At 42.2% G+C, this 25383-nt stretch overlaps 3 protein-coding genes and 1 long non-coding RNA gene across 5 annotated transcripts; 3 read left to right on the top strand and 1 right to left on the bottom strand.

Moving 5' to 3' along the window:
• Positions 1-30: 30 nt before the first annotated feature.
• LOC135637957 (uncharacterized) lies at positions 31-1479 on the top strand. The gene is made up of 2 exons (XR_010496430.1): positions 31-324; positions 451-1479. It is a non-coding gene; the product is annotated as an uncharacterized LOC135637957 (long non-coding RNA).
• A 1442-nt stretch (positions 1480-2921) lies between these two features.
• LOC103983690 (polyamine oxidase 3) lies at positions 2922-7679 on the top strand. Its single transcript, XM_009400954.3, has 10 exons — positions 2922-3364; positions 4586-4701; positions 4831-4919; positions 5006-5119; positions 5343-5430; positions 5518-5603; positions 5699-5801; positions 6011-6108; positions 6303-6732; positions 7093-7679. The coding sequence occupies exons 1-10, from the start codon at positions 3328-3330 to the stop codon at positions 7411-7413; spliced, it is 1482 nt and encodes a 493-aa protein (XP_009399229.1). The 5' UTR covers positions 2922-3327; the 3' UTR covers positions 7414-7679.
• Positions 7680-9978: 2299 nt separating this feature from the next.
• LOC103983768 (non-specific lipid-transfer protein A-like) lies at positions 9979-10542 on the bottom strand. The gene is made up of 2 exons (XM_009401040.3): positions 10171-10542; positions 9979-10088 (listed from the first exon to the last, which is right to left on the bottom strand). Exons 1-2 carry the CDS (start codon positions 10509-10511, stop codon positions 10076-10078), a joined length of 354 nt encoding a protein of 117 aa, XP_009399315.3. The 5' UTR covers positions 10512-10542; the 3' UTR covers positions 9979-10075.
• A 6039-nt stretch (positions 10543-16581) lies between these two features.
• Positions 16582-24010, top strand: LOC103983691 (auxin response factor 17). 2 transcript variants are annotated; one of them, XM_009400957.3, is made up of 15 exons: positions 16582-17645; positions 17748-17990; positions 19260-19372; positions 19532-19630; positions 19734-19790; positions 19883-20038; positions 20138-20222; positions 20679-20769; positions 20850-21014; positions 21091-21213; positions 21350-21425; positions 21590-21737; positions 21869-23049; positions 23219-23409; positions 23635-24010. In XM_009400957.3, exons 2-15 carry the CDS (start codon positions 17948-17950, stop codon positions 23831-23833), a joined length of 2727 nt encoding a protein of 908 aa, XP_009399232.2. In that variant the 5' UTR covers positions 16582-17645; positions 17748-17947; the 3' UTR covers positions 23834-24010. The 2 variants fall into 2 exon arrangements, with proteins under 2 accessions (XP_009399232.2, XP_009399231.2); XM_009400956.3 differs by having other exon boundaries at positions 17741-17990.
• The last annotated feature ends 1373 nt before the right edge of the window (positions 24011-25383 follow it).

Here is a 25383-nt window from a genome sequence, read left to right as displayed (position 1 = left end):
CAGCAGGAGGGAGAGCATGAATTAGTATCAGCAAAGATTGCCTACCAAAGTATTTTTTTGATGAACAAGTTCCTTGGATACAAATCTAAAAAGAAAAGGTAAATCTTGATTGATGCGAGCGAAGTCACTCGTTTTCGTGTTGGAGTTGGTTGGTGGAAGAAGCTCACATCTTTTGCTTATTATTTATTGATGAAGTGAACTTTCTTTCCATCACCGACCCCCTCCTCCTCTGTTTGAATCAAGCGAGATGGCTGTCTCAGAGGTTCGGTTCATGGATGGAGCTACGGAATCTTGGGAACTTCCGGCGGAGATGGATTCTGCGAGGTCATTGCAATAGATAGATCATGCATCACGATGCAACTCTTCCTCTCTTATTATTATTCGAAATTAATAATTCTTTTCCTATATCCTCCGATGTCTTCTGCGTCTCATCATCATTATATTGAATAGGGTCCAACTTGGGAGTCCTCCGTCCGGAAACAGAGCAGCAGCGTTTGAGGTGGGAGGGCAGGTGATCAGTGCTCCGACTTGGGCGATGCAAGTATTCTACTTTCTTCTCTTTGCAACGGTCTGTCCTCCGACACGTTCTGCCACCGGTTTTCCTCCCAACTTGTAGTCCTCCGTCCGGGAACAGAGCAGCACCGCTACGAACAGTCCGGACGACGGTGGCCGATAGTCATCTCATCAATTCTTCTCTTTTATGCCTCCGGATGGATTAATCGACGCGGAGAGCCATCTCATCGATTCATCAAGGGGATCATCCGAGAGATAGATACGAGTTGTATAGGTTGAGATTGAATTATTATTTTCCGAGAAAATAATAATAATTTGAGCGGTAAAATTGGAAGAGGAATATGTGACATTGGATGTCAGATGTAATTGGATGTTGCACTGTTTATCACTGAATAGCTAGCTAGCTGGCACCGTGCACCGACGAGAGGCTAAGAACCATTGGATTAATTGAGCAATTGGCAATCGCTGATCAGTATTGCTGTGAGTACTTGTTGTCCGATGAGCACGAAGGAGTAAGAGGACGATCGGTGAAGGTGAACGACTCGTCCACCGATGGTGGTTGGTGGCAATGACAAATCTATCGATCACCGCCGATGGTGATAGCAAGGTGCAAGAGGCAGATCAAATATGCAGATCGCAGGAGAGGCAGCAAATCGCTAGCGGTGATAGTAAGGTGCGAGAGGCCAAGTCATAGATCACGAACGTCGAAGAAGGAGAACAATCGCCGGAGGCGTCAGATCAAATCGAGGCTAACACAATAGTGGTAACAATAATTGGAGTGGGCTACATGATTTCCTAAGAATAACATGATAATTAATATTCGAGATGCATCGATACTTGGTCATCTCCACACAGCACCACCTCCTTCACTGCCAAACGTGTGGCATGTTTGAGGACATGATCCGCCATATTTGTTCTTGTTCTTCGGTATTATCAAGAAGCATCTCAACAGCCATATCTTATTCAGTTTGATGATCCCCATTTTTCTTCTATCTCATCGAGTGCTCTCGCTCCACCCAGATGACATGAGAAATGCTGGCTTGCATTTTCGATCAATGGTGGAAGAAGTGAAGAATTAAGTTTGATGCCTCTTTCATCATCCATGTTTTCTAGCCAGTAAGAAGTGTGTCATCATCCATGTAACTCTGGCTGATGCTTCGCCCGTAAGAACCGGATCATCCATCCATGATATGCTGGCTGATGCTTCTTCACCCCTCACCCCCTCCCCCCGTTCTCGTTGGTAGGTGGAGCCACGATTAGCAAGAAAATTGCTACGTTGGCTGATGCTTCTTCACCCTCCATTATTGTTGGTAGGTGGAGCCACCGATTAGTAAGAAAGCAAGAACCGTATCGTCCATCCATGATATGCTGGCTGATGCTTCTTCACCCACCCACCCACCCACCATTCATTCTTGTTGGTCGGTGGATCCATTGCTTTTTTTTTCTTCTTTTTATCACATTCCTTTAGCTTTTGAGCAACAAATAAAGAGAGAGAGAGAGAGAGAGAGAGAGAGAGAGAGAGAGAACAAAGATTAGAATTCCGCAGGGAGAACAAAGAGTTCATCATCATCCTTCCTCCTCCCCCAAAATTTTCCAACAGAAAGACTCCATCTCAAGCAAGCTATTAGGTCCCGAATCCATCAGTATGTGCGTCCATCTTTCAACTCATGCTCACGGTGAAGAAGACACATATCACATGAGCAGCGGAAGGAAACCTTTCTGCTAATTCTGCATAAAATCCTTTGTAAACCTTAGTCGATGCTACAGTGTTTCAAGAACTAAAGATCATCAAAAGGCAAAATCTATTTAAAGGCAGGCAGTCGTCACCTTTCGACGCCAACTCACAGCGCTTCTTACCAGAGATAAGTGGCACCCGTTCTCTTCGGTACTACTTATCAGTTAGGTGTTCACTTTGATGTATTTTTATTGCATCAATCAAATAACATCTCACATGTTGAATGAGTGCAATAAATAGTCAAGCGTATATAATATGATCAAAACAAAGCTGTTCGTCACACAGATGTTTAACGTGTCCCTATCTTCTTTTTATTTTCAAAAATAATAATAATAAATCCTCAATCTACCTTCTCCACTTATTCTTTGTTAATAATATACCCTTAGATAAATTATACATTTATAATCGATAGCAAAGTCTTTGATAGCAATCTTATATTCACAGCTTAATAATGACAATGAATAATAATAATTTATCCACCATGCATTCGACATGCTGTAGAATCAGACTTCAAACTACGCATTATGATTTCGAGTGGAGTGTATTGTAACATAATTTAATTATGCTTATATTCGTAAATTTCCAAAACCCGAGGCGGTAAGCTTACGGAGACGGTAAGTGGACGCATCGCCACCGGTGAAAACTATAAATGGAGGCCGCTCGGGAAAAGAGCGAGACAGGTAAGAGGGAGAAGGCTTCCAGCGTTACGTATTCCTTCCGATCTCTCTTTCCATTTCCTCCCCCCCAAAAAATTACCCTTTTCGATCTTCCCAAAAACCCCAACCGCGACCCCCCGATTGCGCATGGGATCGCTCGGATCTCTCGGCTGATCCGTCTTGCTGTGGCGATTGGTGGTTCTTTTTTTTTATATTTCGGAGGGGAATCTCCTCTGATTCTGAGGCGAACATCGGTTCCCTTGCGATTACGCATGAACTGGTTCGTGAACCTGGGGTTAAATTCGAATTCCAATCACTTCGTCACCTGCCTCCTCATCTTTATCCTCCATTACTCCCCTCAATTGCCCCCCTCGATTCTGAATTCGAGAAGTCGTTGGAGCTGCGATCCTCAGTTTTGGAGCCATGGAGAATCGCTGTGATGTCAACGGCGTCAATAAAGGTGACTCCTTTCGTGTAGAAATGTATCTGCTGGCAATTATTCCTAGAATTTTCTATTTTGTGGCTAGAGATGGTACTTTTTTTTTTGTTGTTGTTGATTTGGGGGCTTTAGATAAGATGTTCATGGGGTTTCCGTTCAAAACGTGGATTTTCTTTTCACTAGTAGATTGATGATGCAATCGGTCGATCCTCGAAGGCCTAGCCCTACTAATTTTGTATGTGGTGGTCGATTAATTAGTATTGTATGAGGGAAGCAATAGAAAAATTTTCAATTGGCACCTGAATCAGGTAGAATTTGGCGTGAAAATTGTGTCGGTCACGATGCATCTGCCCCTGGCAACGTTTTCTTACTATTATTCACTGTGGTCCATACACAAACAATTTTGCATATGTACTTGTTCGATGGCAGTGGGCCCCGAGCTTAATGTCTTGTGTAGGTCTGCCAACAATTCGTTGGTGCTAAAGGATTGGAAGACGTGCACAGTCTGTGTAACGGTTTTGCAAAACATGGTTGGCACATCTAAAGAAATTGATCGGTGGGCAAGCAAGTGCTTCGTAGAGGTCATTTTATATGTCTTGATTGGTACTTTTGGTGGTTTTTCTCTTTTGTCCTCTGGTGCTTTTCTAGTGATTTTATTGAAGTATTACAAGGATTGCAGCATTCAACTTTCTTGGAACCCTTAATATCCAAATATTCCTCCATGCCCATGATCCTGATGCCTTGATCACCGCATAAATAATGTTATATAGACCTATGGTTTACCATGAGTTTCTTTATAGTTTGTTCCATAATATTGTTAAAGTTCAGTACTTTAAACAAACCCAAGTGACAACTAGAAGTTTGTGAGCAAATATTGGGGTGAAGTTTGGCAGTCGAGGAAGCGATCTGATTTTATTTACACCATTTAGCTACTCAAGATAGACCGATTATCATTCTACCAGTAATATTAGATCATTCTCCGAGAGCAACCATATACTAACAAAAGCAGTTTTGATATTCCTTCATTCACTTTCTTTGTGCCACTTCATATATAAATTTTTATCTCGCATCTTTGGTCTTTTTTAGCTTGTGTTTGTGTCAAGCTTTCTGAGAGTTTTCCATGCATGCTTAGTTGCAAAATCCCATATCTGCCCAGGTTTCCATGTGTATGCTTAGTGCATCAACATCCGATATTTCTAATACCCAAATGAATACTGAATTATTCTTTTGATGTCCTAGCAGCCTCTTGCTATTTAAATTCTGAGAGAAAGCAATCTCGTTCTCCTTCTGCCATTGTCATCGGTGGTGGATTTGCAGGGATTGCAGCTGCTCATGCTCTGAAAAATGCATCTTTCCAGGTAATTTGGGTCTTTTCTTTAACAGTTTGTTTTAAGTATTTTACATTTCATATTATCAGTTCTAGTCTGTAAATTGTGTGACAAATTTTCCGGTTGATATATCAAATGGACATAATTTATTTTCCACAGGTTGTGCTTTTAGAATCACGAGATCGGATTGGTGGCCGAGTTTACACTGACCACTCATTTGGTTTTCCTGTAGACATGGGGGCAGCTTGGTGAGCTTCTTTCTGTTGTTTGTTTTGAAAATTTTACTGGCTTCGTGAATTATTTAATGACAATAATTATTTACTCCACTCATCAGGTTGCATGGCGTCTGCAAAGAAAATCCATTGGCAACTTGGATAGGAAGACTTGGTTTACCAATTTATCAAACTTCTGGTGATAATTCTGTTTTGTTTGATCATGACCTGGAGAGGTGATGCTCATCTAGATGACTTTTTAATCCCCAAATTTTATAATCAACTCCAGTTTAATTCGATAGCAAATACTTACCAAGCACTAAGATTATCAATTAAAATGGAGGAGAGTGAATCTAAGGGTTTTACTGTAGGCAGGTCAGATAGGATCGCTGGAACTTCAAATTTCGTGCAGCCACTGATGACTTTTGCTCTCTCTCTCTTTCTCTCTCTACGTTGCAGCTACGCACTTTTTGATGCTGATGGACGACAAGTCCCTCAAGAACTAGTCCAAAAAGTTGGTGAGGTGTTTGAAAGTATTTTAAAAGAGGCAAGTTATTTTACTTGTACCTGTTCCTTCTCATAACTAGAAAGTCAATTGTGCTGGTGATCTCTAAGATTGTAAAAGTTTTTCCAGGCCAACAAAGTTAGGCATGAAACCACCGAAGACATGTCTGTAGCACAGGCTATTGCACTTGTTCTGGAGAGAGATCCAGATCTAAGGTTTGGTGAAACTAGTATTAGTTGTCTCATTTCATTTTCTATGTTTTATTCGAACTTCATTTTTTTTAATCTGAAATTTCTTCTTTTTTTTTCAGGCAAGAAGGACTTGCAAACAATGTGCTGCAGTGGTACCTGTGCCGAATGGAAGGTTGGTTTGCTACAGATGCTGACAACATCTCATTAAAGAACTGGGATCAGGTGAAGAAATTGTTCTGTGATATTGCAGTATGATTTTACTTTTCAATATAGTTCTAGTGCAAACTTTTTGAATTTGCAATATCTAGTTTAAAGACGAATATGTTTTTTCACATAAACTTCAATCTCAAAGTGACAGTTTTTAATACTCAGGGTGAGCTTGTTTTTGTCATTTCATATTTGATGGATTCTCCATGCTTTGCAACATGTAGGAAGTTCTGCTTCCTGGTGGCCATGGTCTTATGGTTCGTGGTTACCGTCCTATCATTAATACACTAGCGAAAGGCCTTGATATTCGTCTCTCTCATCGGTATGTCCTTGGAACATATTGTGCAACTGCTTTAGGTCTACTGTGAAATTGCTTTCACACATTCATTTAGTTATGCTTATATTTCTGTGTAATTGCATCTCCGGCAGTGGTTATATTTATCTAGTTTAATGGCAAAATGAAGTTTTCCAATTACTTTTCTCTTAAAAATTTTTCTCACCTAAATCTTGCTCCAGAGTCACAAAAATAGTGAGGGGTAAAAAGGGAGTAGAAGTCACTGTCAACAATGATAAGTCATTTTTTGCTGATGCTGCTATCATAACTGTACCTCTGGGGGTTCTCAAGGCCAAATCCATCAAATTCGAACCAAGACTTCCTGAATGGAAAGAAGCAGCTATAGATGGCATTGGTGTTGGGGTAGAGAACAAAATTGTTTTGCACTTTGACAAGGTTTTCTGGCCAAATGTGGAGTTTCTTGGAGTAGTCTCATCCACTTCATATGGTTGCAGCTATTTCCTTAATCTTCACAAAGCAACCGGCCATCCTGTTCTTGTTTACATGCCTGCAGGTCGCCTCGCCCAAGATATCGAGAAAATGTCTGATGAATCTGCTGCTAAGTTTGCCTTTAGTCAGCTAAAAGTGATCCTTCCAGATGTCACTGAACCGGTATTTTGTTTTTCTTTTTTTTTTTAAGTACCATATCATCTCTTCCAATGCTTCAATATATAAAGTTTGATGTTTTCTTTAAGAATCTCTCATCGATCGTTGAACATTTTGGTTAAGCAATTATGGCAGCTAGTGATTTTTTTTTTTTAGTTCATGCATTTGTTACTTTGTATATTGGGTTATCAACTATTCATGATGATCTAGCACTTTATGGCTTGCTCGGTAGGTGCCTTTAACTTGGATTCTATCCATATTCCAGTAGAGGTACCATAATTTGGAACAAAGATTTTCTAAAAAATCTAATCTGTATCCTTGGGAGAATGCATGTCTACTGATCGTTTTTCTTCTCCATCACTTCAGATACAGTATCTCGTGTCACGATGGGGGAGAGATGAAAATTCACTCGGCTCGTACAGCTACGATGCGGTTGGGAAACCTCGCGATCTTTTTGAGAGACTGCGCATCCCTGTGGACAATCTCTTCTTTGCTGGGGAAGCCACCAGCATCAAGTATACAGGGACCGTGCATGGTGCCTTTTCCACTGGGTTGATGGCAGCCGAGGAGTGTCGGATGCGTGTCCTAGAAAAATATGGTGACCTGGAAAACCTGGAGATGTTTCACCCATCTATGGATGAAGAAGCTGCATCGATCTCAGTCCCATTACTGATATCCCGTATGTAATTCCATGAATACGACTCCTAGTGATAACACAGGTAGTTCCCTAACCGTTTCCATTGATTGCCTGAAAAATGACATTGGAAAAATTGTTGTTTTCCCATGTATTTTTCAAGCATGTGGCATGTGTTATGTGCTACAATGTGGTATTAGTGGTTTTTGAACAATGTTCCGATGGTGAGGGTTCATATAGGAACGGAACCCATGGTAGTTTGCCTTGCTGGAAAACCTGGCAGTGTGGATGCTATAATAAAAAGAAGCAATATTTAGTATTTGGATGGTTAGTCTTTTTCGTGAGTATTCATGAATCTCCTTCTGGTTTCTTCTGTTGATTAGAGAATGTTGGTTTCATGGTTCAAACTTGGAGCATAAAACCTTCTTTCGAGCAAGGTAACCTTGATATTGGTACACACATGATGATCTTGGGTTATTTCTGCATGCTTGGAGCTGAGAAGAGACCAAACTCATAATAGCACTATATTTAGTCCAATATTGTTTGGTTGGAGAGTTGGAGAGCGATCGAAAGCTAAAGTTACCGAGGTCTCGAGATGGGAGGGACAATTGCATTATAGAAAATTATGGAAGAGACAAGCTGATTTCCCCTTCTTTTTTGTTGTTTTGGTGCACTCTGATCCTGGGATCGATGTATGTATAGTTTTCTCTTTTGTTCGGGAAGACGAATGTTACTGTCATTATGGCTGTCACAAATACAGATTGCATCTTCGAGCTCTAAGATTCAAACAACTCCCGATTAGCAAAGCTTTGTCAACCCTTCCATAACATTTCATCTCCATTACTTCATATCATTAGCTTACAGACGCAATCGTAAGAACTCGTTGCGGATATCTAACACCACGCATTGCAAGCCAGACAGCAGAGCTAAAAGACCACATTCCCAACCATGAACTTGCCTTTCAATTTTTGTTTAATGCACTTGTGGATGTCCGGTCTCTGTGCTTTCCGTCTGATTCGGGTAACAGGCGTTGCCTTTCATTTCGAGCAACATGAGATAGATGTTCATGCATCTTTTTAATTTTTATTTTGGAGATAGTTACTGTTATTCGTCTTCCTAGGAATAAAATGGAAGTATGAAAATTGTTTTTGCAGACTTCTTCTTCGGAAAGATCATAGATTTCTATCATCTTCTCTTGATGTAATTGTCATGTGCTTTTCTTCGAGAGACGGATGGATGCATGTGAAAGGTGAGCTACATTAGCCAAAAAAAATTGTTTTATATGCAATGCATATTTTATTTAGCCAAATGAGATAACAAAATTGGATTTGTTCTGCTCATGTTGTTTTGTGAGAGTGACAGTGGGAGAAGAAGAAGGCAGAGAACAGCTGCTGGCCACACTAAAACCCAGTTTTGTGGTCTAGATTGCTACCCACATTGAAGATTTGGATAAGCTGATACTATAATTCTGTAGGTTTCAAAGGAAAAGCGACCGCAGAGGAACGCAAATCTCCACGAGATTCGTTGCCAAAGGGAAGAACACGAATTAGATCGCATGAATCAATCCATGCCGTTGTCTCTCATTTAAAGCCGAAAAGGCAAATCCGTCGACAACCCGACGCTAAACAGTCTCTCATCTTTCTGCGTTCCAAATCGTCCACTCAAACTCCATCCGATGAAATCACACCCAAGTTTCCCTTTCATCGCAGGGCTCTATAAATTTCTCCTCCGAGCATTGAGGAGACCATCTCCACCACCTCGTCCGAGCCTGAGCGAGTAGGAGTGGCCGTGGAGACATGACGGGCAAAGCACGGGCGCTCGGCCGCTACGTGATGGAGGCCGCACCGCCGCAGGTGGTGTCCCCCGTGAGGTACAGGGTGGCGAAGATCCTCGACACGATTGCAGAGGAAGAGAGAGAGACCGACGAGGCGTCGTCGTCGTCGTCTACGAGCTCCGCTTCTTGGCCAGTTCATCACTACCGTCGCAACCCACGCACCGAGATGAAACCAGCTTGCGGTCCTTGATATCTCGGTTGCCTGTGTACTCTGTGATTTCCTATTCGCTGATACGAGAAAGCGTAGGAGTCGAATCTATTAAAGAATATAAGAGAAGCAAGTAATTGGATTCTCCATTGCTACTTCTTTCGATGCGAACATAACCGATGCATCCGTAGTTACGAGAGATGGGAAGAGACTTAACAGGAGAGGATAAGGCTAAACAGATGAAGCCTTGGAATCTCCATGGCTCTCCAAACGAAATCTATCAGAGAGTCAGGGAACTCGATGACAATCCATTACGCTTAGCTGAAACGATCAAATGCAGCACCATGAAGAGATCCATCTCTATATCGTGACATCCGATTGGTGTTCCAATCTGTTCCCTGCATGCCTCCAGCAACATCTACTGTCTGTGATTTCTTGAGCCAAAGCTCCAAATTCTGTCTTCTTGATAAAGGTTATTTTGGTGGTGAAGAGTAGATTATGTATTGATCACATAAGACATCAAAACACGAAAAAAGGCTTTATTGTTTCTTGCTCGATCATGGTGACATTCATAACATGAAGAAGAGGCTATTCATCGCTCATGTCAGCGAGAAAGCTGCGTCTTTTCTTCCTACATATATCCCTACTGATAATATAGTCTCGTATTCTCAGGCAGCTGCACAATGCCAGAGATCGATGCCACTGCCCTTTATTGCCACCCAAAGCTTTCCTCCTAGTTTGGAATCCTGCATGAACACAAACACGCTGTCACAATCAACTTGGCCAAGGAAGAAGACGAAGACGAAGACGAAGACGAAGAGTACTCACTTGGAGCAGTCAAACTCCAAGCTGATGGGGAAGGGAAGCGGCGTGGCGCACAGCCTCGGCAGGTCGCTGACCGCGTCGTCTTTCAGGTTGGGGAAGTGCGCCGCCGCATGCTTCACGCAGTTGCATGCGAACTGGCGCTCGGCGGGGGTGATGCCCATGTTCTTGAGCCTCCGAACACCGTCGCAACACGCCGGCGTCGGCGCCGGCTGCTGCCCCGTCAGGTACGCGAGGCACGGAGTCAGGCACGTCTCGACTTGGATGCAAGTGAAAGCACGGGTTGGCTCGACCACCACGAGTGCAAATGCGAGGACGAGGAGGATGCCTGCAGGTGCTACCTTCATCGTTGCGTACTGCTTCTGAGCTCGGAGAAGCTTCGAGTGCGTCAGCGAGTTGATGCGGAGGTGGGTATTTATGGTGAGACGGAGGAGAGCGATGAGCACGCAAGAGGTGATGGCACTGAGGTCAGAGTGAGGTCTGTTCGTTTCAGAAGTGGATCGGATCATCACCTGACGAAAGCTTGGAATGGTAGCATTTGTTGTTTCTCCGAGCTGACATGAGAGTGGTGGCAGCCTCGTAGGCTCAATCAAGCATGGGCAGAAGGAAAGACAAACAGTATGTTTCCTCCCATTTTTACGTTTCGAACTTATGACGCGACTGATTCATGCATTTATTTACGTAAAAACGAAGAACAGTATGCTGAAACGACAACAATGAATGGGCCATTTACAGGACCAAGCGGATTGGGCAGGGGGAAGTGATGAGTCTGGTGCTCAGGGAGGTGTGATGGGCCATCATTTACAGGACCAAGCGGATTGGGTAGTTCATAATCTGATCTTTAAGTTCCATGAGGTGTGATGGCTTCCTTCCCTGATCGTTCATGTTCAGCAGGAAAAAGAATGCATATTCATGATGTGATCCATATTATTTGGCTCAAATTTTATCAGCAGGCATGATGACAAAAAGATCATCTTTTGGGTGGGGGTGAATCCTCACTGACATCCAGTTCTTGAGTTAATGAGCCTAACATCAGTCAGTAGCCGACAGACCTACGAGAGCCCGTCCCGTGCATAATAATTGTCAAAGGCTAAATTCCAGGTTATATGCCTTGTCAGCTACAAAATCCAGTCTTAAATTCCCCCCCTCAAGGAAGGTCAAATACAAATTCCAGGGCAGGGCAGGGCAGAGCACAGATCCTTATAGTCCTCTGAGGACCACCCCCCCACCCCTTCCTTTTAGGTTGGTGGCAGATTTATTATGCAGGCACATGATCACACATTATGAAATGAGAAAACATGGGATTTCATGAGCTTGTTTATTCCATCTATAAACTATATTTCCAGTCTCGCATCAGCCAGCAGCATGCGGTTCACTTGATCTTCTTTCTTATAAAGCAACTAACTCGTACTGGAAATCCTTGTTTCGGATCCATCAGATTAAACGAAAAAAGAGGAGTATCTGTGGTAGCGATTGCAGAAAACTAAAAATACGATTCGGAAGCCCGGCAAACTACATCCATGCAAGCTTCTTCTTTTCAGAATAACCAATGCACGAGTACTTGAGTTGTTTGCGGTTCAACACAGTCGGTGTGGTGAGAACCGATTCTTCTGCACGAGTGCTCGTGGCTCCATTTGGGAAGACGACACAGGCGTAGAGCATGCATGATGGAGAAGCAATAAAGATGGGTGAGCGCTGAACTCGCTTGTCTGTCTGTGAAACCAAACCAGCAAGATGAAACGAGCGAGCCACCCTTGCCTCCTCGTATGCGATCGATGGAGAGAAGGGAAAGCAATGCTTGTTCCCCCATGTAAAACAACTAGTCAACCATGGCACCGGGCTTTGCGTTTGGTGGCACAAGTTTAATCATCATCACGTCCTTCTCTAGTACATTTTTAGTCATCTGATTCATCGTGATTAGCATGCTTGTGGAGCGGGTGACCTGAGGTCACCTCCGTCAGTCTTCGTCTCCTCTCGAATCGTCCACTTTCCCCTAAACTAATCTTTGTTAGGACGATTTGTCTTTGATCCCTAAATCCAGGATTCTCTCTTCGGCTATATCATAGCTCCTCTTAATTAATCCTAGTGTGCGTGGACATAAGATTTTGTTTTTCTGGGAGCGGAGTAAAAACAGAGTGCTATGTGCCCACCCACCAAAAACGTTTTAGATCGACTTTGATGAACAGAGTCAAACATTTCGGCTTAAGATTCAAGTGCAGTGGTCCAAATATGAATCTGGCGGAAATTGCAATCGGTGTTACCTTGTATTTAATTTCGCACCAGAAATCATGGTCCCCTTCATCCGCTAGATTTTGGTAGCATCTAATGCTTCTGTATAGAAAAGGTTGACTTGTTTCAGCCAGAACAAGAGGATGAATCCTCCTTCCATTTTCCGATGAATCTCACAGACATTGTTGTTTCAAGTTCCTGTTGTCAACCTGTAAGTGCCAATGCTATTCGTCGCGTGTAATCATTCATGCTCTTCTTTCCATGGATACAGATCCAACCTTTACCTTTCCACCCAAGTTTCTCTCTCTCTCTCTCTCTCTCTCTCTCTTCCGCTTCTTGTCGATACTGTTGGAAGAAGAAACACACACCAAGGAAATCTTCAGCGCAAAGAGAATATAAGCCTGTAGTTCAATCAATATTTGCTATATCTACATTCATATTCTGAACAAGTTAGCTTCCAGTTTCTGAGGACTTCCAGGTAAACAGCAGCTTCTCGGGGGATCAATCAAGTAGGACATGTTGGATATGGATGTCTCTCTCTCTCTCTCTCTCTCTCGCTCTCTATCTATACCTTTTCCTGTTGGTCATTCTTATCCTTGTTCCTGACACCGCTTAAACCTGCCATGGTTTTTGCCAGTGCCCTTACAGCTCCATTAAAGGTCAAGGCGAGGCGATGGTGTCATCGAGGTCCACAACCTTAGGGTGCCTTTGTAGTACCCCCCGACACAGTCTCCTTTTCTCCAACTTTCTACGAGAACTGGTCAAATCATTCTCTGCCTCCACATGCAGGCCATGCTCACCTCCTCAGTTTTGATTGTGCAAGGACAAGGATGGGGCCGCTTCTTGAAAGATGTGTTCATGCATGAGGGTGGGTGGTGGGTTGCATTCATGCCCACCACTAGATCATCATTGCCCGTTCATGCCCTTTATCCATATCGAAGCTCGACCCTCCGAGCATCACGAGTATCCCTAAATTTAACCGCAGCAATTTTTACCTTGAGCAGCTCATGACAGATCGAATGGCCATCGCAAGAGATCAGATCTCCGATAGCTTTTACCTGTCACATGATATCAATCGATCAGTCTAGTATATGTTTCTCTCGGCCTATTCGCTTTGCACTCTGTAGACTGATGTTGTGCTGCAGCATTTCTCACACTATTACTTGCATACTACTGCTAGTAGTGCTGTTTTGTTTTTGTTTGTTTTGTCTTGCCTGTATGAGTACTATAATGAAGTCCACCACCGTCATCATCACTTTTGGAGGTAGCGATCCATTCATACAGTAATCCGATTTGTTCCGGTGGATACGCGTTGGATTGCACACCGATAACCCATCTCGGATTTCAGTAAGCAGCGTTTGCAGGTAGGTAAATACGAAAGGGACAGCTCTTCCCCTCCGCATGGTTGGTCATCTGCAAGCAGATCACGTTGCCTATCAACACGATCTTCACACGAATGCTAAACCCTCTCCGAGCCTCGAGACGGGGCTACGCTTGCTCCGAGCATACCTTCTGGGGGAAAAGCACCTTGCAACTCGGAGCAATAACAAGTGCACAGAGACCATAAAAAGTGTGGATAAGGAGGTGGGTCTAAATCCATTCAAGCTCAAAGCTACGAGTATAAATAGCAAGATGGCACATGCAGATAACCTTCGAAATTTTCCACTGCTTTCTTTCAAGCTCGAGAAAACTTGTCGGAAGAAGAAAGTAAAAACCACATGCCGATTCAATTGTTTAGTTCCAAGTCTTGGATGATGTTGAGGACCAATTAATTAAAGGCTGTCATGAAATCGAATAGCTGCAGCAGCTGATGCTGATGCTGACAATTACCAGATGATTAGGTATCTGCAATCAAACGTGCAGTTACTCCATGGTGGGCCGCTAGACCGAAGCAGGAAGTCGGCGGCTGCAGTAGATAGCGACGATGATTACGCTGTAAAATTAGCAGCGAGCATCGGTGCAGAGGAGGAGGAGGAGGAGGTCAGGGAATTCCAAAGAGAATCGACAGGCTTTGGATGGAGTTGATTTGAATCTGCCATTCAATCGGATACCGATGGAGGAGCAATTCAAGGCGGACGATCGATCGTAACAATCCTTCTAAATCAACATTTCGATTGGGACCAGAAGAGACTACCATCAAATGCATAGCGATTAGCATCAGTAGTGGTCTCCGAAAACAAGTTCCTAAATGTCCATTATCAGCCAGACAGAGAACGTCGACAACACACGTAACATGAAACACTCCCATCCGCAAGTGCGTGCCAAAAAGAATTGAATCGGATACAGAATCGTCCACATTAGAATATACTCAGTTTAAGGACAGCAGGTCAAGGGAATCATACTCGATCAAGTACACGATAAGCTTGCCGAACATGCTGTTCTCGGTCACACACCTCAGTTCAAACTATATAATCTCGATGCCTGTTCTTCCTTGGACTCGTAAACCAAATCACATGTCCCAAAAAATAAACTGATGATAACAGGTGCCGTGCTTGTGCTCCTCTGTTTCTGTAAGTGGATATGGATTTGATCGAAGAAAAGACGGTCTTAATGTATCTCTCCATCATGGCAAATAGGTCCACGCAAGTGAGGGTTCGGCTTCGATACTGTTGGCCAAGATGCCATGGCTTCGTTGACGACTACATCAACTGTGGAAGTCGACAATCCGAGCAGAGACATGACAGCAACCTCTAAAATCTTTGGTGGAGTAGATCTAAGAGCCCACCTGCCAAATCCAAGTTGACGTTCCAAGTTAACTGCACCGATCGAAGCATTCAAGCACCCATCTTCGCTGCATGTGTCGAATCATTGCTTGCTGCCGATACATCTAAAAGCTTTTAAGCCTCGGTTTCTACATTAAGCGTTTGATGTTACAAGGCATTATTATTATGGTTTCTAAATCTGAAACTAATTGTTTCCGAGCTTAATCGACCTAACATTCTCATTTAACAGAACCGAGACAAGAAGAAGAAGAAGAAGAAGAAGAAGAAGAAGACATGATGGATAACTCGAAAAGAAATAAATCTTCAAATACCTACGAGTATTTGACTCACAGTCATCGCGGTCAGCATGCAACAAGGACAGCTGACAGAGAGCGTCTGAAAACTCGGTTTCATGCTCCAGTGATGACACACAAAGCGATGGGTCGGCAGGAGAAGAAGACCGGGCGGGCTGGCCATGGCTACTGATGTGCATGCATCATCGCCGAATCTGCCATCGCCCATGCGACGCACTGGGGATCTACCATGGGAGTGTCGATGGGAAGAAGACATGAGGCGGTTCTGATGCAGCCAAGGCAGGGTTCAGGAAACCTTTTACATCCGACTGATCCGAGTTCGTCAATGGGGCCCGCGGGACCCGCCGCTCGTTTTACCGAGTAAGATGTGGAGAACCGTGTCTTGGGATGTGCACCGCAGGATGAGGACGGGGGGGGGGGGACCTGAAACTTTACGTACTCTTAGTTGTACGTAGAGCGAGAGCCAACCAAATCGATTCGGTTTGTGGGGCCAGTCATTGGGAGGGTCACACATGAGGCGAAATGATAGTGGGAGAGGGTGGGTTGAGGTACTTGAAATAGTGCCAGAATTATTTTCATTATTTGCCCAGAGATAATAGAAGATAATTATGGTCGCATGAGCCATCCCACCAATTGGCCATGGCCCCATGGGAGGGCTCCACCGCTGCAAATTATATACGTATAATATACTTTTGTGTTTACCTTTCTTTATTTTTATTTTATTTTTGTTTGATTATTATATAATTATGTGTACGCAAGACCTTACGAGTATAGTACATCACTAATAAATTCTATTTTAGATATCTAAAATTTATCTCAAATACTCAACTGGATTCAGTAAATCATTAACAAAATAATAAATTATATCATGCATACAACATGTAAAAAGACATCACTAACTATTATATTTATATTATATTATTATTATTACATATAATAACATTCTTAAATAATATATAAATATAAATATATATATTTACATCCAAAGCATTTGAATGTCTTAAAGAATGATTCTTATTCCACTTTCCAATCAAATGAATTCATCATGTTCTTTTATTTTTAATATATGCACTCAACTACTATCTATGACTTCATGATTCCACTGCATCAAATTCAAAGAGCCGAATTAGTCTCTCTCTCTCTCTCTCTCTCTCTCTCTCTTCCCCCTTCTCAGCAAGTGTATAAACACTGTGGCACCACGAAATGGTGGAAATAGGAAGCAAGCGAGAAATCTAAAAGAAAGAAAAAAGATAAATAGTGACGGTTTTCTACAGATTGAATGCCACTGTAAATCATAGCACTAAGAGAGAGAGAGAGAGAGAGTAGTCTTCTCACTTCTCTTGGAGACCGACACGAAGCACCTCATCGAAGTCCCTATTTTTGGAGCCTCTCACCTCCCTGCTTCGATCCAAGCGAGCAGCGATATCTGTCCACGAACCGCGATAATCCTCTGCGTGATTCCAATCTCCGTCCCGTAATGCTTCGCGGTCGAGATCTCCGGTGCATGGTGTTCCAGGTGGAACCCTCGCGGCTGAGGAGCACGGGCTAGGGTTTCCGAACCCCTTTGTTCGAGTTCTTGGAGACCGAGCTGCGTCTCGTTGTCTGAGGCCGAGATAAGGGTTTGGGGTCGAGGGTGTTTGCGGAAAGGCGGCTCCTTTTGGTGCTTGGTTCTTACGGGCCGCGAAGGGGAAGCTCTGAGGGGAGATCCGCAGGGTTTTCCGGTTGCCGTCGGGGTTTTCTTCTCCAATGCGTGGGTTATAGTGATTTCGGTTGTTCTTTTAGGAATTTTTTTTTTTCTTCAAGTTTGTTCCTCGTCGAAGCTTGGGATTGAGCGAGGCTTTTGGGGTTTTGCAGAAAGATTTCATCTTTTTATGGGGTTTCAGCTCGGTGGGTTTGGTTGAGATAGCTGGTTTACATTTTTTTTTTCTTTCCCTCCCTTTTCAAGTCTGTCGGCCTTTGGACTTTTAGTTTGAGCATCAGGGGAAGGAGCTATGTAGTGGTTGAGGTGAAGGTTGGAGTAGATGTTTTCGTTACGAGTTGAACAAGCTTGAGGCACCGCGGAACTTCCGGAATCTGTGATTTTGGCTCTACTTTCAGAAACGATTTCTTGGTGTTCAAGTCCAAAAATCATCTTTTGATGTCAAAGATTGCGACCTCTAACCCTGGCGCCTGCAAATCGAGGCATCACGACCGATTAAACTGGGAGTGGCTCTTCCTTGCAAAGGAATCGGCTTAGGTGATGGTCTCCGCTTATAGTTGAGGATTTGTGCCCAAATGGAGTGTCAAAATCAAATCGTTCTTTTACATTTTCTCAGTTGGTAGCTTTTATAGATTGCAGAGAAAAATAGCGAGGCATGAGTTCTAGTGGAAACAGGCGAGGCACAACCAACTCTGTGGGGAAAAAATAAAAAGGATTTGAGTTTTGCTGTTTAAAGTGCCCGTGCTTAAAGATTTCAGTTGTTTGCTAACGGAAAGGAGCAACTGTGATAGTAAGCTTCTGCTTCCTACTGCAATAATCTTCTTCTCAACTGCCAAACAATGAGGCTAACATCTCCAACTCTCACCACTCAGCCGCAAGAAGGTAGCTATTTATCCTCTTCTCTGGTGATTAGCATGAAAATTTGTGTTTTTGGTGATAATTCTTTTGTTCCGTGTGCTTCCTGTGGTTCAATGATTCGTGCCCTTATATATGTGTGATTGTTCTGGATTTGGTTGTGAAAATTTTCAGATTGTTTGCAATTCTGTCTCGAACTGATTCTTTGGCCAACAATTTGTCCCTGGAAATTGGCATGCTTTTCATTTTCAAACATTTTTCCTTCTGGGTATCCTTTTTTTTTTTTTTTTTTTTTCTGTTATGTGTTCCCTAGGTGCAAGAACAGATGGTGCATCATTGTGCAAGTTATGCATTGCTCTATAAGCTTCATTGCAGGATTCATAATTTATCTTAGTTTGGAATCTGCACTCACCTGATAGCTGTTGGATAAAGAGGCAGATATTTAAACATTTATGAGTCTTAAAAATACCTTTGATCAGGGCAGACCGCCTGATCAATTAGTTTGTGAGCAGTGCTGTTTCTCCTTGCACAAGCAATTATAGAGTTTAGACAATTTGATTGCTGAAGGCTACATATTTTTAAAAACAATTTCTCCCTTCTACAAGTTATTTGTTTCTCAGATGCTTAATTTTACATTTTATCTCCTACATGCCATTTTAAAAAAAATTGGTTTTCTACGCAATGCAACTTTTGAAAATGGCAGGTTTCAGTATTTGTTTCGTTCTCAATTAACTAAAGTCACCTACTGGTGACAACTAGGCTGAAAAAAATCTAAACAGCATTAGCTATACTACATGTTGTTTAATCTCTAAAAATCTAGTTTTAGATGATGTTGCAATGCTTTACAACTGGCCTTCCTTCTTGACATGATAGTCCAGATTTCTTTATACATCCAGGGTATCCTTTTTGTGATAGCCAATGTCTTAGAAAAAAGGCTGTGTTGGTGAGTAAATATGCTGTAAACATAACCAGGTATTTCTCCATTTAACAAGTGCTAAGTTTGTATAATTATGGAGGTCAGCATTTGCCATAGAAGGTCTTGCATGTTTTCTAGTTTTATATTTAAATTGGCATCATCTGATGGGTTTGTTTACATAGCTTGTGAGCATGTTTGTCAGCAGATTCAAACTTGCTCTTTTACTCAAACAATAGTGTGTATTTGTTTTCTGAAGAAGCAGCCAGGAAGTTATCCTTATTGTTATCGTTATTAACTTATTATTAGTGCTATTTGTTTATAAGCTTGTCATTAGCTTATGTTGATTCTGATTCTTGCTGTTTCCGTGCCCTCGTATACAGAGGAACCACGGTGTCTTAACTCAGAGTTATGGCATGCATGTGCTGGACCTCTGGTGTCATTACCTGCTGTTGGAAGTCGGGTAGTATATTTTCCGCAGGGTCATAGTGAACAGGTCAGTCGTTTTAGCCTACTCTAAGTCACCATTCATGCAATTAAACAATGCAAGTATCTCCAGTATTTTTGACCTTGCCTTCTTATCTTTTAGTTGAATCCTTAGTCATGAAGCCCTAGCAACCTGTTATATGTTCTTTAACAATTTCAGCTGTCACAGGTGGCTGCATCAACCAACAAGGAAGTTGATTCTCAAATACCAAACTACCCAAGCTTGCCTCCTCAGCTGATCTGTCAGCTGCATAATGTTACTATGCATGTAAGTGTATCTTCAGTACTATCAAACTGTACATGCTTGATTTACCGTCAACCATATGATGCGTTACATAAGCTATTAAAATTCATTTGTACATCTTCTTCAGGCTGATGTGGAGACCGACGAAGTTTATGCTCAGATGACCTTGCAACCATTGAGTGCTGTAATGAACTGTATCATTGTGCTTCTGCCTTATTTTAAACACACTTGTAATGTATTTTTCATTCGTTTGTTTCTTTTGGATCTAACATACAGCAAGAGCAAAAAGATCCCTATCTCCCTGCTGATTTGGGTACCCCCAGCAAACAACCAACGAATTACTTCTGTAAGACATTGACCGCAAGTGACACCAGTACACACGGTGGATTTTCAGTTCCCCGTCGAGCAGCAGAAAAAGTTTTCCCTCCATTGGTAGGTATTTTGCGTATTGTGTTAACTGGATCATAGTTATTCTAGGATTTCTACAGTCTCTGACAATCTTATCTTATTCACGTTGGGGTTTTCTTTTAGGATTTTTCACAGCAGCCTCCTGCACAGGAGTTGGTTGCAAGAGACCTTCATGGCAATGAGTGGAAGTTCCGCCACATTTTTCGTGGTGAGTATTTGTTCAGTCATCTTTTATTAGCAGTATATCTAACTGTATTGTACATGAGTTTTTCATGTGTGTGTGTTTTGTATCGTGTCATGAGATGATGGAAGTTGCTATGGTATATTCCTTAACCAGTTTAAAGATAAAATTCTCATTTTATATTCCCTGAGCATTGCTTGATGTTTCATGGTTTGGTCTTTAACTGTCATGGAATTATATCTTCTATTCTTGTGTGCTTATGATTTGAAGCAATAGCTTGCAAGTTAATTTTACTCGTTGACTGTAGGTTTATTTATCATATATTGACTGATATTTCCTAGAGTTTGTCGTTGTTGTGTTTTTTGTTCTTGATTGTCAAGCCTGTTTCAATTGACAGCCAGAGCTAAGATGCTTATTTCATTGGTTGCTAGTTTCTGCAGCATTTCATTCTAATTAATGACTGTATGACTGTACATGATATAGGTCAGCCAAAGAGGCATCTGCTTACTACAGGATGGAGTGTTTTTGTGAGTGCAAAGAGACTCGTTGCAGGGGATTCTGTTCTTTTTATCTGGTATCATCATCAAGCTTGTTTCATGTGCTACTTTTGAGCACTTCTATATTCTTGTTACCAATAAACTTTTTCTTCCTCAGGAATGAGAACAATCAGTTGCTATTGGGTATTCGGCGTGCCAATCGACCTCAAACAGTTATGCCTTCTTCTGTATTGTCTAGTGATAGCATGCACATAGGCCTTCTTGCTGCAGCTGCTCATGCTGCTGCTACAAACAGCCGATTCACCATATTCTATAACCCAAGGTGAATGCCGTGCAATCTGAAATATGCCTACTTTTATGTTTTCCAACTAACATTTACCACTGATATTTGCTTTCAGGGCAAGCCCTTCTGAATTTGTAATCCCACTAACGAAGTATGTTAAAGCAGTCTATCACACCCGTGTTTCTGTGGGTATGCGTTTCCGGATGCTGTTTGAAACCGAAGAATCAAGCGTTAGACGGTGAGTAACTCTTCATTCCCCTATCTTATTTATAGAGGTTCTTCAGTAGTTGATTGCTTGCATAAAATTTAACTTTGTTCAACTTCTTTTTGCATTCTATAAAATTAATGTTATGATGATTTTTCTTTGATTTCAGATACATGGGTACGATTACTGGGATCAGTGATCTTGACCCTGTCCGATGGCCAAATTCACATTGGCGTTCTGTAAAGGTTGGTATGGGTAAATAGCCATCTTTATGGATTTCTTTCTTCAAAGAACCAGTATGTTTAAGACTAATATTTGGCAGTCTTATTATTTCTGCAAAAGTGATTGATGGGGATGCATATATTTTCAATTGGTCACTATAATTTTAATTTTGGTATTACTTGTGCAGGTTGGCTGGGATGAGTCAACGGCAGGAGAGAAGCAGCCTAGGGTATCACTTTGGGAAATTGAACCTCTAACGACTTTTCCCATGTATCCGTCTTCCTTTCCTCTCCGGTTTAAGCGCCCATGGCCCACCGGATTGCCCTTCTTCCATGGTATGATTTATTAGTGCTACTTGAACAATCAGAATGTTTATTACCAGCAACAGCATTTGTTAGAAAACCTGATGATTAATATTTTTGAGTTGTTCCATCATTCATCTTTCTGTACTTTACAATTTATGTAGGTGGAAGAGATGATGAGTTCAGTCTAAATTCACCACTGATGTGGCTTAGAGATGGTGGAAATCCAGCACTTCAGTCATTGAATTTCCAGGGTGTTGGTGTGACACCTTGGATGCAGCCAAGACTTGGTACTTCTATGCTTGCTCTACAACCTGACATGCATCAGACAGTGGCTGCAGTAGCCCTTCAGGAAATGCAGACCATGGATCTTACTAAACAGGTAACCCCTGCAATGCTTCAATTTCAGCAACCTCAGAACACAACCAGCAGATCCGCACCCATACTGCAGAGTCAGATCTTACAGCATGCACAGCCTCAATCTCACCAGCCCCTCCTTCACACTATTCAAGGAAATCAGATGCAAAGCCAGGCTCAGTCTCAGTTTCTTCAGCATCATTTGCAACAGGGGCATTCGTTTGCTGAACAACAACAGCAGCAGCAGCATAATCTGCAGCTACAGATACCAGAGCATCAACAATTTCAGCAGCAAAGAGTTTTGCCTGCTTATCAGCAAGTTCCTTATGGTGCAGCCAATCTGTCTCAGCTTAGCTCTAGTTCTCAATCCCAATCAACCACTTTGAACATGATATCTCCATCCTCACAGTTGAAGGACTTTCCAGATTCTAATGGTAACTCTGTTTCGGCATCTAGTGTCTCCCCCCTTGATAACATTTTACATCAAATTTCTCCAGAAGAAACATCACAACTTCTTAGTTTGCCAAGATATGCCCAACCAGTTACTTCGAATCCCTGGTCGTCGAAGCGAATTGCAGTTGAATCAATGCTTCCTTCGGGAGCTCAAAGTGTACTCTCACAGGTGGAACAAATAGGTTCTGGACAGCCTAATATCCCCTTACAATCTGTAGTGCTACCACCATTTCCGGGAAGAGAGTGCTCAGTGAATCAAGATGGCAATATGGATATCCAAAACCAGCACATGTTTGGTGTCAATATTGACTCATCGATTTCAGTACAGAATGGCATCCGAAGTCTTGGTACTGGTGTCAATGGAACTAATTCAACAAACATAGCGTATGCTGCATGCAATTTATTGAGGTCTGCTGGAAATGATTTTCCTATCAATCAAGCAGTAAATAGGTCGAATGGTCTGGATGAATCAGGACTTTTGCAGTCTACTGAGAATGTTGATCAAGTGAACTCACAGAGTGGAACATTTGTTAAGGTGGAGCTTATTTATTTATTTATAATTTATCTTGTGATTATCTTATCTGGATTTTATTTCAGGGTGCAATCAGTTAGAACTGTTTTGTAGGACCGAGTATAGGTTTTTGCATACCGAGTGTAGCACACATGTTACTCAGCTAATACTTGTCTGTTCTCATCGGTCACAGGTTTATAAATCAGGTTCATTTGGGAGGTCACTGGACATCACGAGGTTTAGCAGCTACCACGAGTTGCGAAGTGAGCTTGGGCACCTGTTTGGCCTGGAAGGCCAATTGGAGGACCCTTTGAGATCAGGCTGGCAGCTTGTATTCGTCGACCGGGAGGATGATGTTCTTCTTGTTGGCGATGATCCATGGCAGTAAGTTCTTTCCGTAACTTCATACACAGATGATACTTTCTCAAGAAGCTCTTAGTCTGCCTTGCCTTTTGCAATGGAACACTGCTTTGCCTCTATAGTGTATCCATATCTATTTGCATTAGCTGCTGAGTTTTAGAAATTTTATGATGAATTTGGCTTGCACCGCAAAGTTTTAAGATCATTGTTTGGTTTGTCATTTTAATTAATGCTTTATGCTTGTTCTAGGGAGTTTGTCAACAGTGTATCGTGCATAAAGATACTTTCGCCCGAAGAAGTGCAACAGATGGGCAAACAAGGTGTAGATTTTGTGAATTCAGCCCCCATCAAAAGGCTTCAAAGTAATGGGTGTGATGACTATGTAAGTCAGCAGCATTCAAGAAATCTCAGCGCCAGGATCACATCGGTTGGGTCGTTCAAATACTGAAGTGGCAACCTTTCTCTTTTTCCCTGCTCTATGTTTTGCTGCACTTAAAGTATGACTACTTGAGCCGTGTTATGTCTAATAACTGTACCATATTGTATGTGCTTGTAACCTGGATACACATCCAATGCTTAATTTGTGAAGACTGGTTATGTTAATGTAGGCTGTTTTATTGTTCTATTTTTGACACACACACACACACACACACATGTTTATATATATATATATATATATATATATATATATATACATCGGAGCACTGTGACAAAACAGCATGATTCCTTTGGCGCCAGGTAACAGTAGATCTTCTACTTCCTTTTTTTGTTTTTGTTTTTTGCCACTGAGATATGTCTGCCCTGTTTTTTGTTGCAGATTTCAAAACTAGATTCAAGTAAGAGATGGGTGTTTGGAGCAGAGAATTGGTGTCAGATCCTGCCACGGCTGGAGACTGTGCCATTCCGCCATGGACCACAACCAGGAAAGCTCCTCCCAGAGACCCAAGTAAGTTGGTCCCTGTCCAAGCGTGAATTCCACTCATTGTGACATCCACTTTTTCTCTCTCTCTTTCTCCTTGTTACCAAATTGATCTACCAATATTATCTATATTTTGTTTACACACTGACTGACATCTCTGTCATTGTCCTTTTCCTTGAAGATCATGCCATCTTTTGGTGTTGATCTGGTTGCCTCGCTGCTTGGCTGATCTCGAGTGTTTTGGTTGGCTGAGGTGACGCATTGCCACTGGACTTCAAAAAGTGGGAGGGAGGGAGCATGTGGCCTCCATTAACTTCCCACTTGCTAAAAGATGTGGACATCTTTCTTTCCTCTTGGCATCTTCTTTCCTCCGTCACCATACATGGTCATTCTCCCGTCCCTTTCCGATCTGTGTGTGTTGGTCCCATTGCCCTCACATCTGCTCTTGTTTCTTTCTTTTTGACCACTTTTTGTTGGCAAAAACAAAAGGGTTCCTTTCCGGTTTCAACTCAGGTGACAGTAATAATTACTTGCTAAAGCTGTTCTTCACCCAACCCAACAGTCTGTGCGTTTGTGGAACTGCTGTTTAAGCTACCCGAGTCCTTTCTTGTGCACTACTGCTCCTTCTTACCTTGTTAAAGCACACTACTGCTCCTTGGAACTGTTTTCTCATCTCTGGATCTTCTCTAATGATTTATATGATCACAAAGAATATTGTATAGAAAGCTGAGGAGAGGGAGAGCAGTCTATGGAAGATTTTAATTCGTTGGGGTTTCGTAATAACGTTCGTTGATTGGCCTGGCTTAAGATCCCCACATGTCGATGAGTTTGGATTGACGGAGACTATGAATCATGTCAACTTCGAAGTGCATTATCGACTCATCTGCTCATGTTAATCTAACTCTATAGGACATAAATGATGTGCTCTTCGTTTACATAAAGATCACCCACATTGGGAAACAGTACAAGACTTTCTCTAATATTCTTTATTTACTCCATTGGATTTATAGGCTATGCAAACATCATATCATGTTGGCTTGTCGGGTCCATCGTAGCTCCGGTTGTTTAGGTGAGGGTGA

Source organism: Musa acuminata, chromosome BXJ3-5 (assembly GCF_036884655.1).
Source record: "Musa acuminata AAA Group cultivar baxijiao chromosome BXJ3-5, Cavendish_Baxijiao_AAA, whole genome shotgun sequence".
Taxonomy (NCBI): Eukaryota; Viridiplantae; Streptophyta; class Magnoliopsida; order Zingiberales; family Musaceae; genus Musa; species Musa acuminata.
Note: the sequence above shows the minus strand (reverse complement) of the source record. Positions and strands in the feature narration are given on the sequence as shown.

Bases quoted from the DNA above. Each gene is read 5' to 3' on its own strand.
- LOC103983690 (XM_009400954.3), top strand. From the start codon at position 3,328: ATGGAGAATCGCTGTGATGTCAACGGCGTCAATAAAG. The intron at 5,431-5,517 runs GCAAGTTATTTT...AAGTTTTTCCAG, and splicing joins TTGAAAGTATTTTAAAAGAG to GCCAACAAAGTTAGGCATGA. The intron at 6,109-6,302 runs GTATGTCCTTGG...ATCTTGCTCCAG, and splicing joins GATATTCGTCTCTCTCATCG to AGTCACAAAAATAGTGAGGG.
- LOC103983768 (XM_009401040.3), bottom strand. From the start codon at position 10,511: ATGAAGGTAGCACCTGCAGGCATCCTCCTCGTCCTCGCATTTGCACTC.
- LOC103983691 (XM_009400957.3), top strand. From the start codon at position 17,948: ATGAGGCTAACATCTCCAACTCTCACCACTCAGCCGCAAGAAG. The intron at 20,223-20,678 runs GTGAGTATTTGT...TACATGATATAG, and splicing joins GTTCCGCCACATTTTTCGTG to GTCAGCCAAAGAGGCATCTG. The intron at 21,015-21,090 runs GTGAATGCCGTG...ATTTGCTTTCAG, and splicing joins ACCATATTCTATAACCCAAG to GGCAAGCCCTTCTGAATTTG.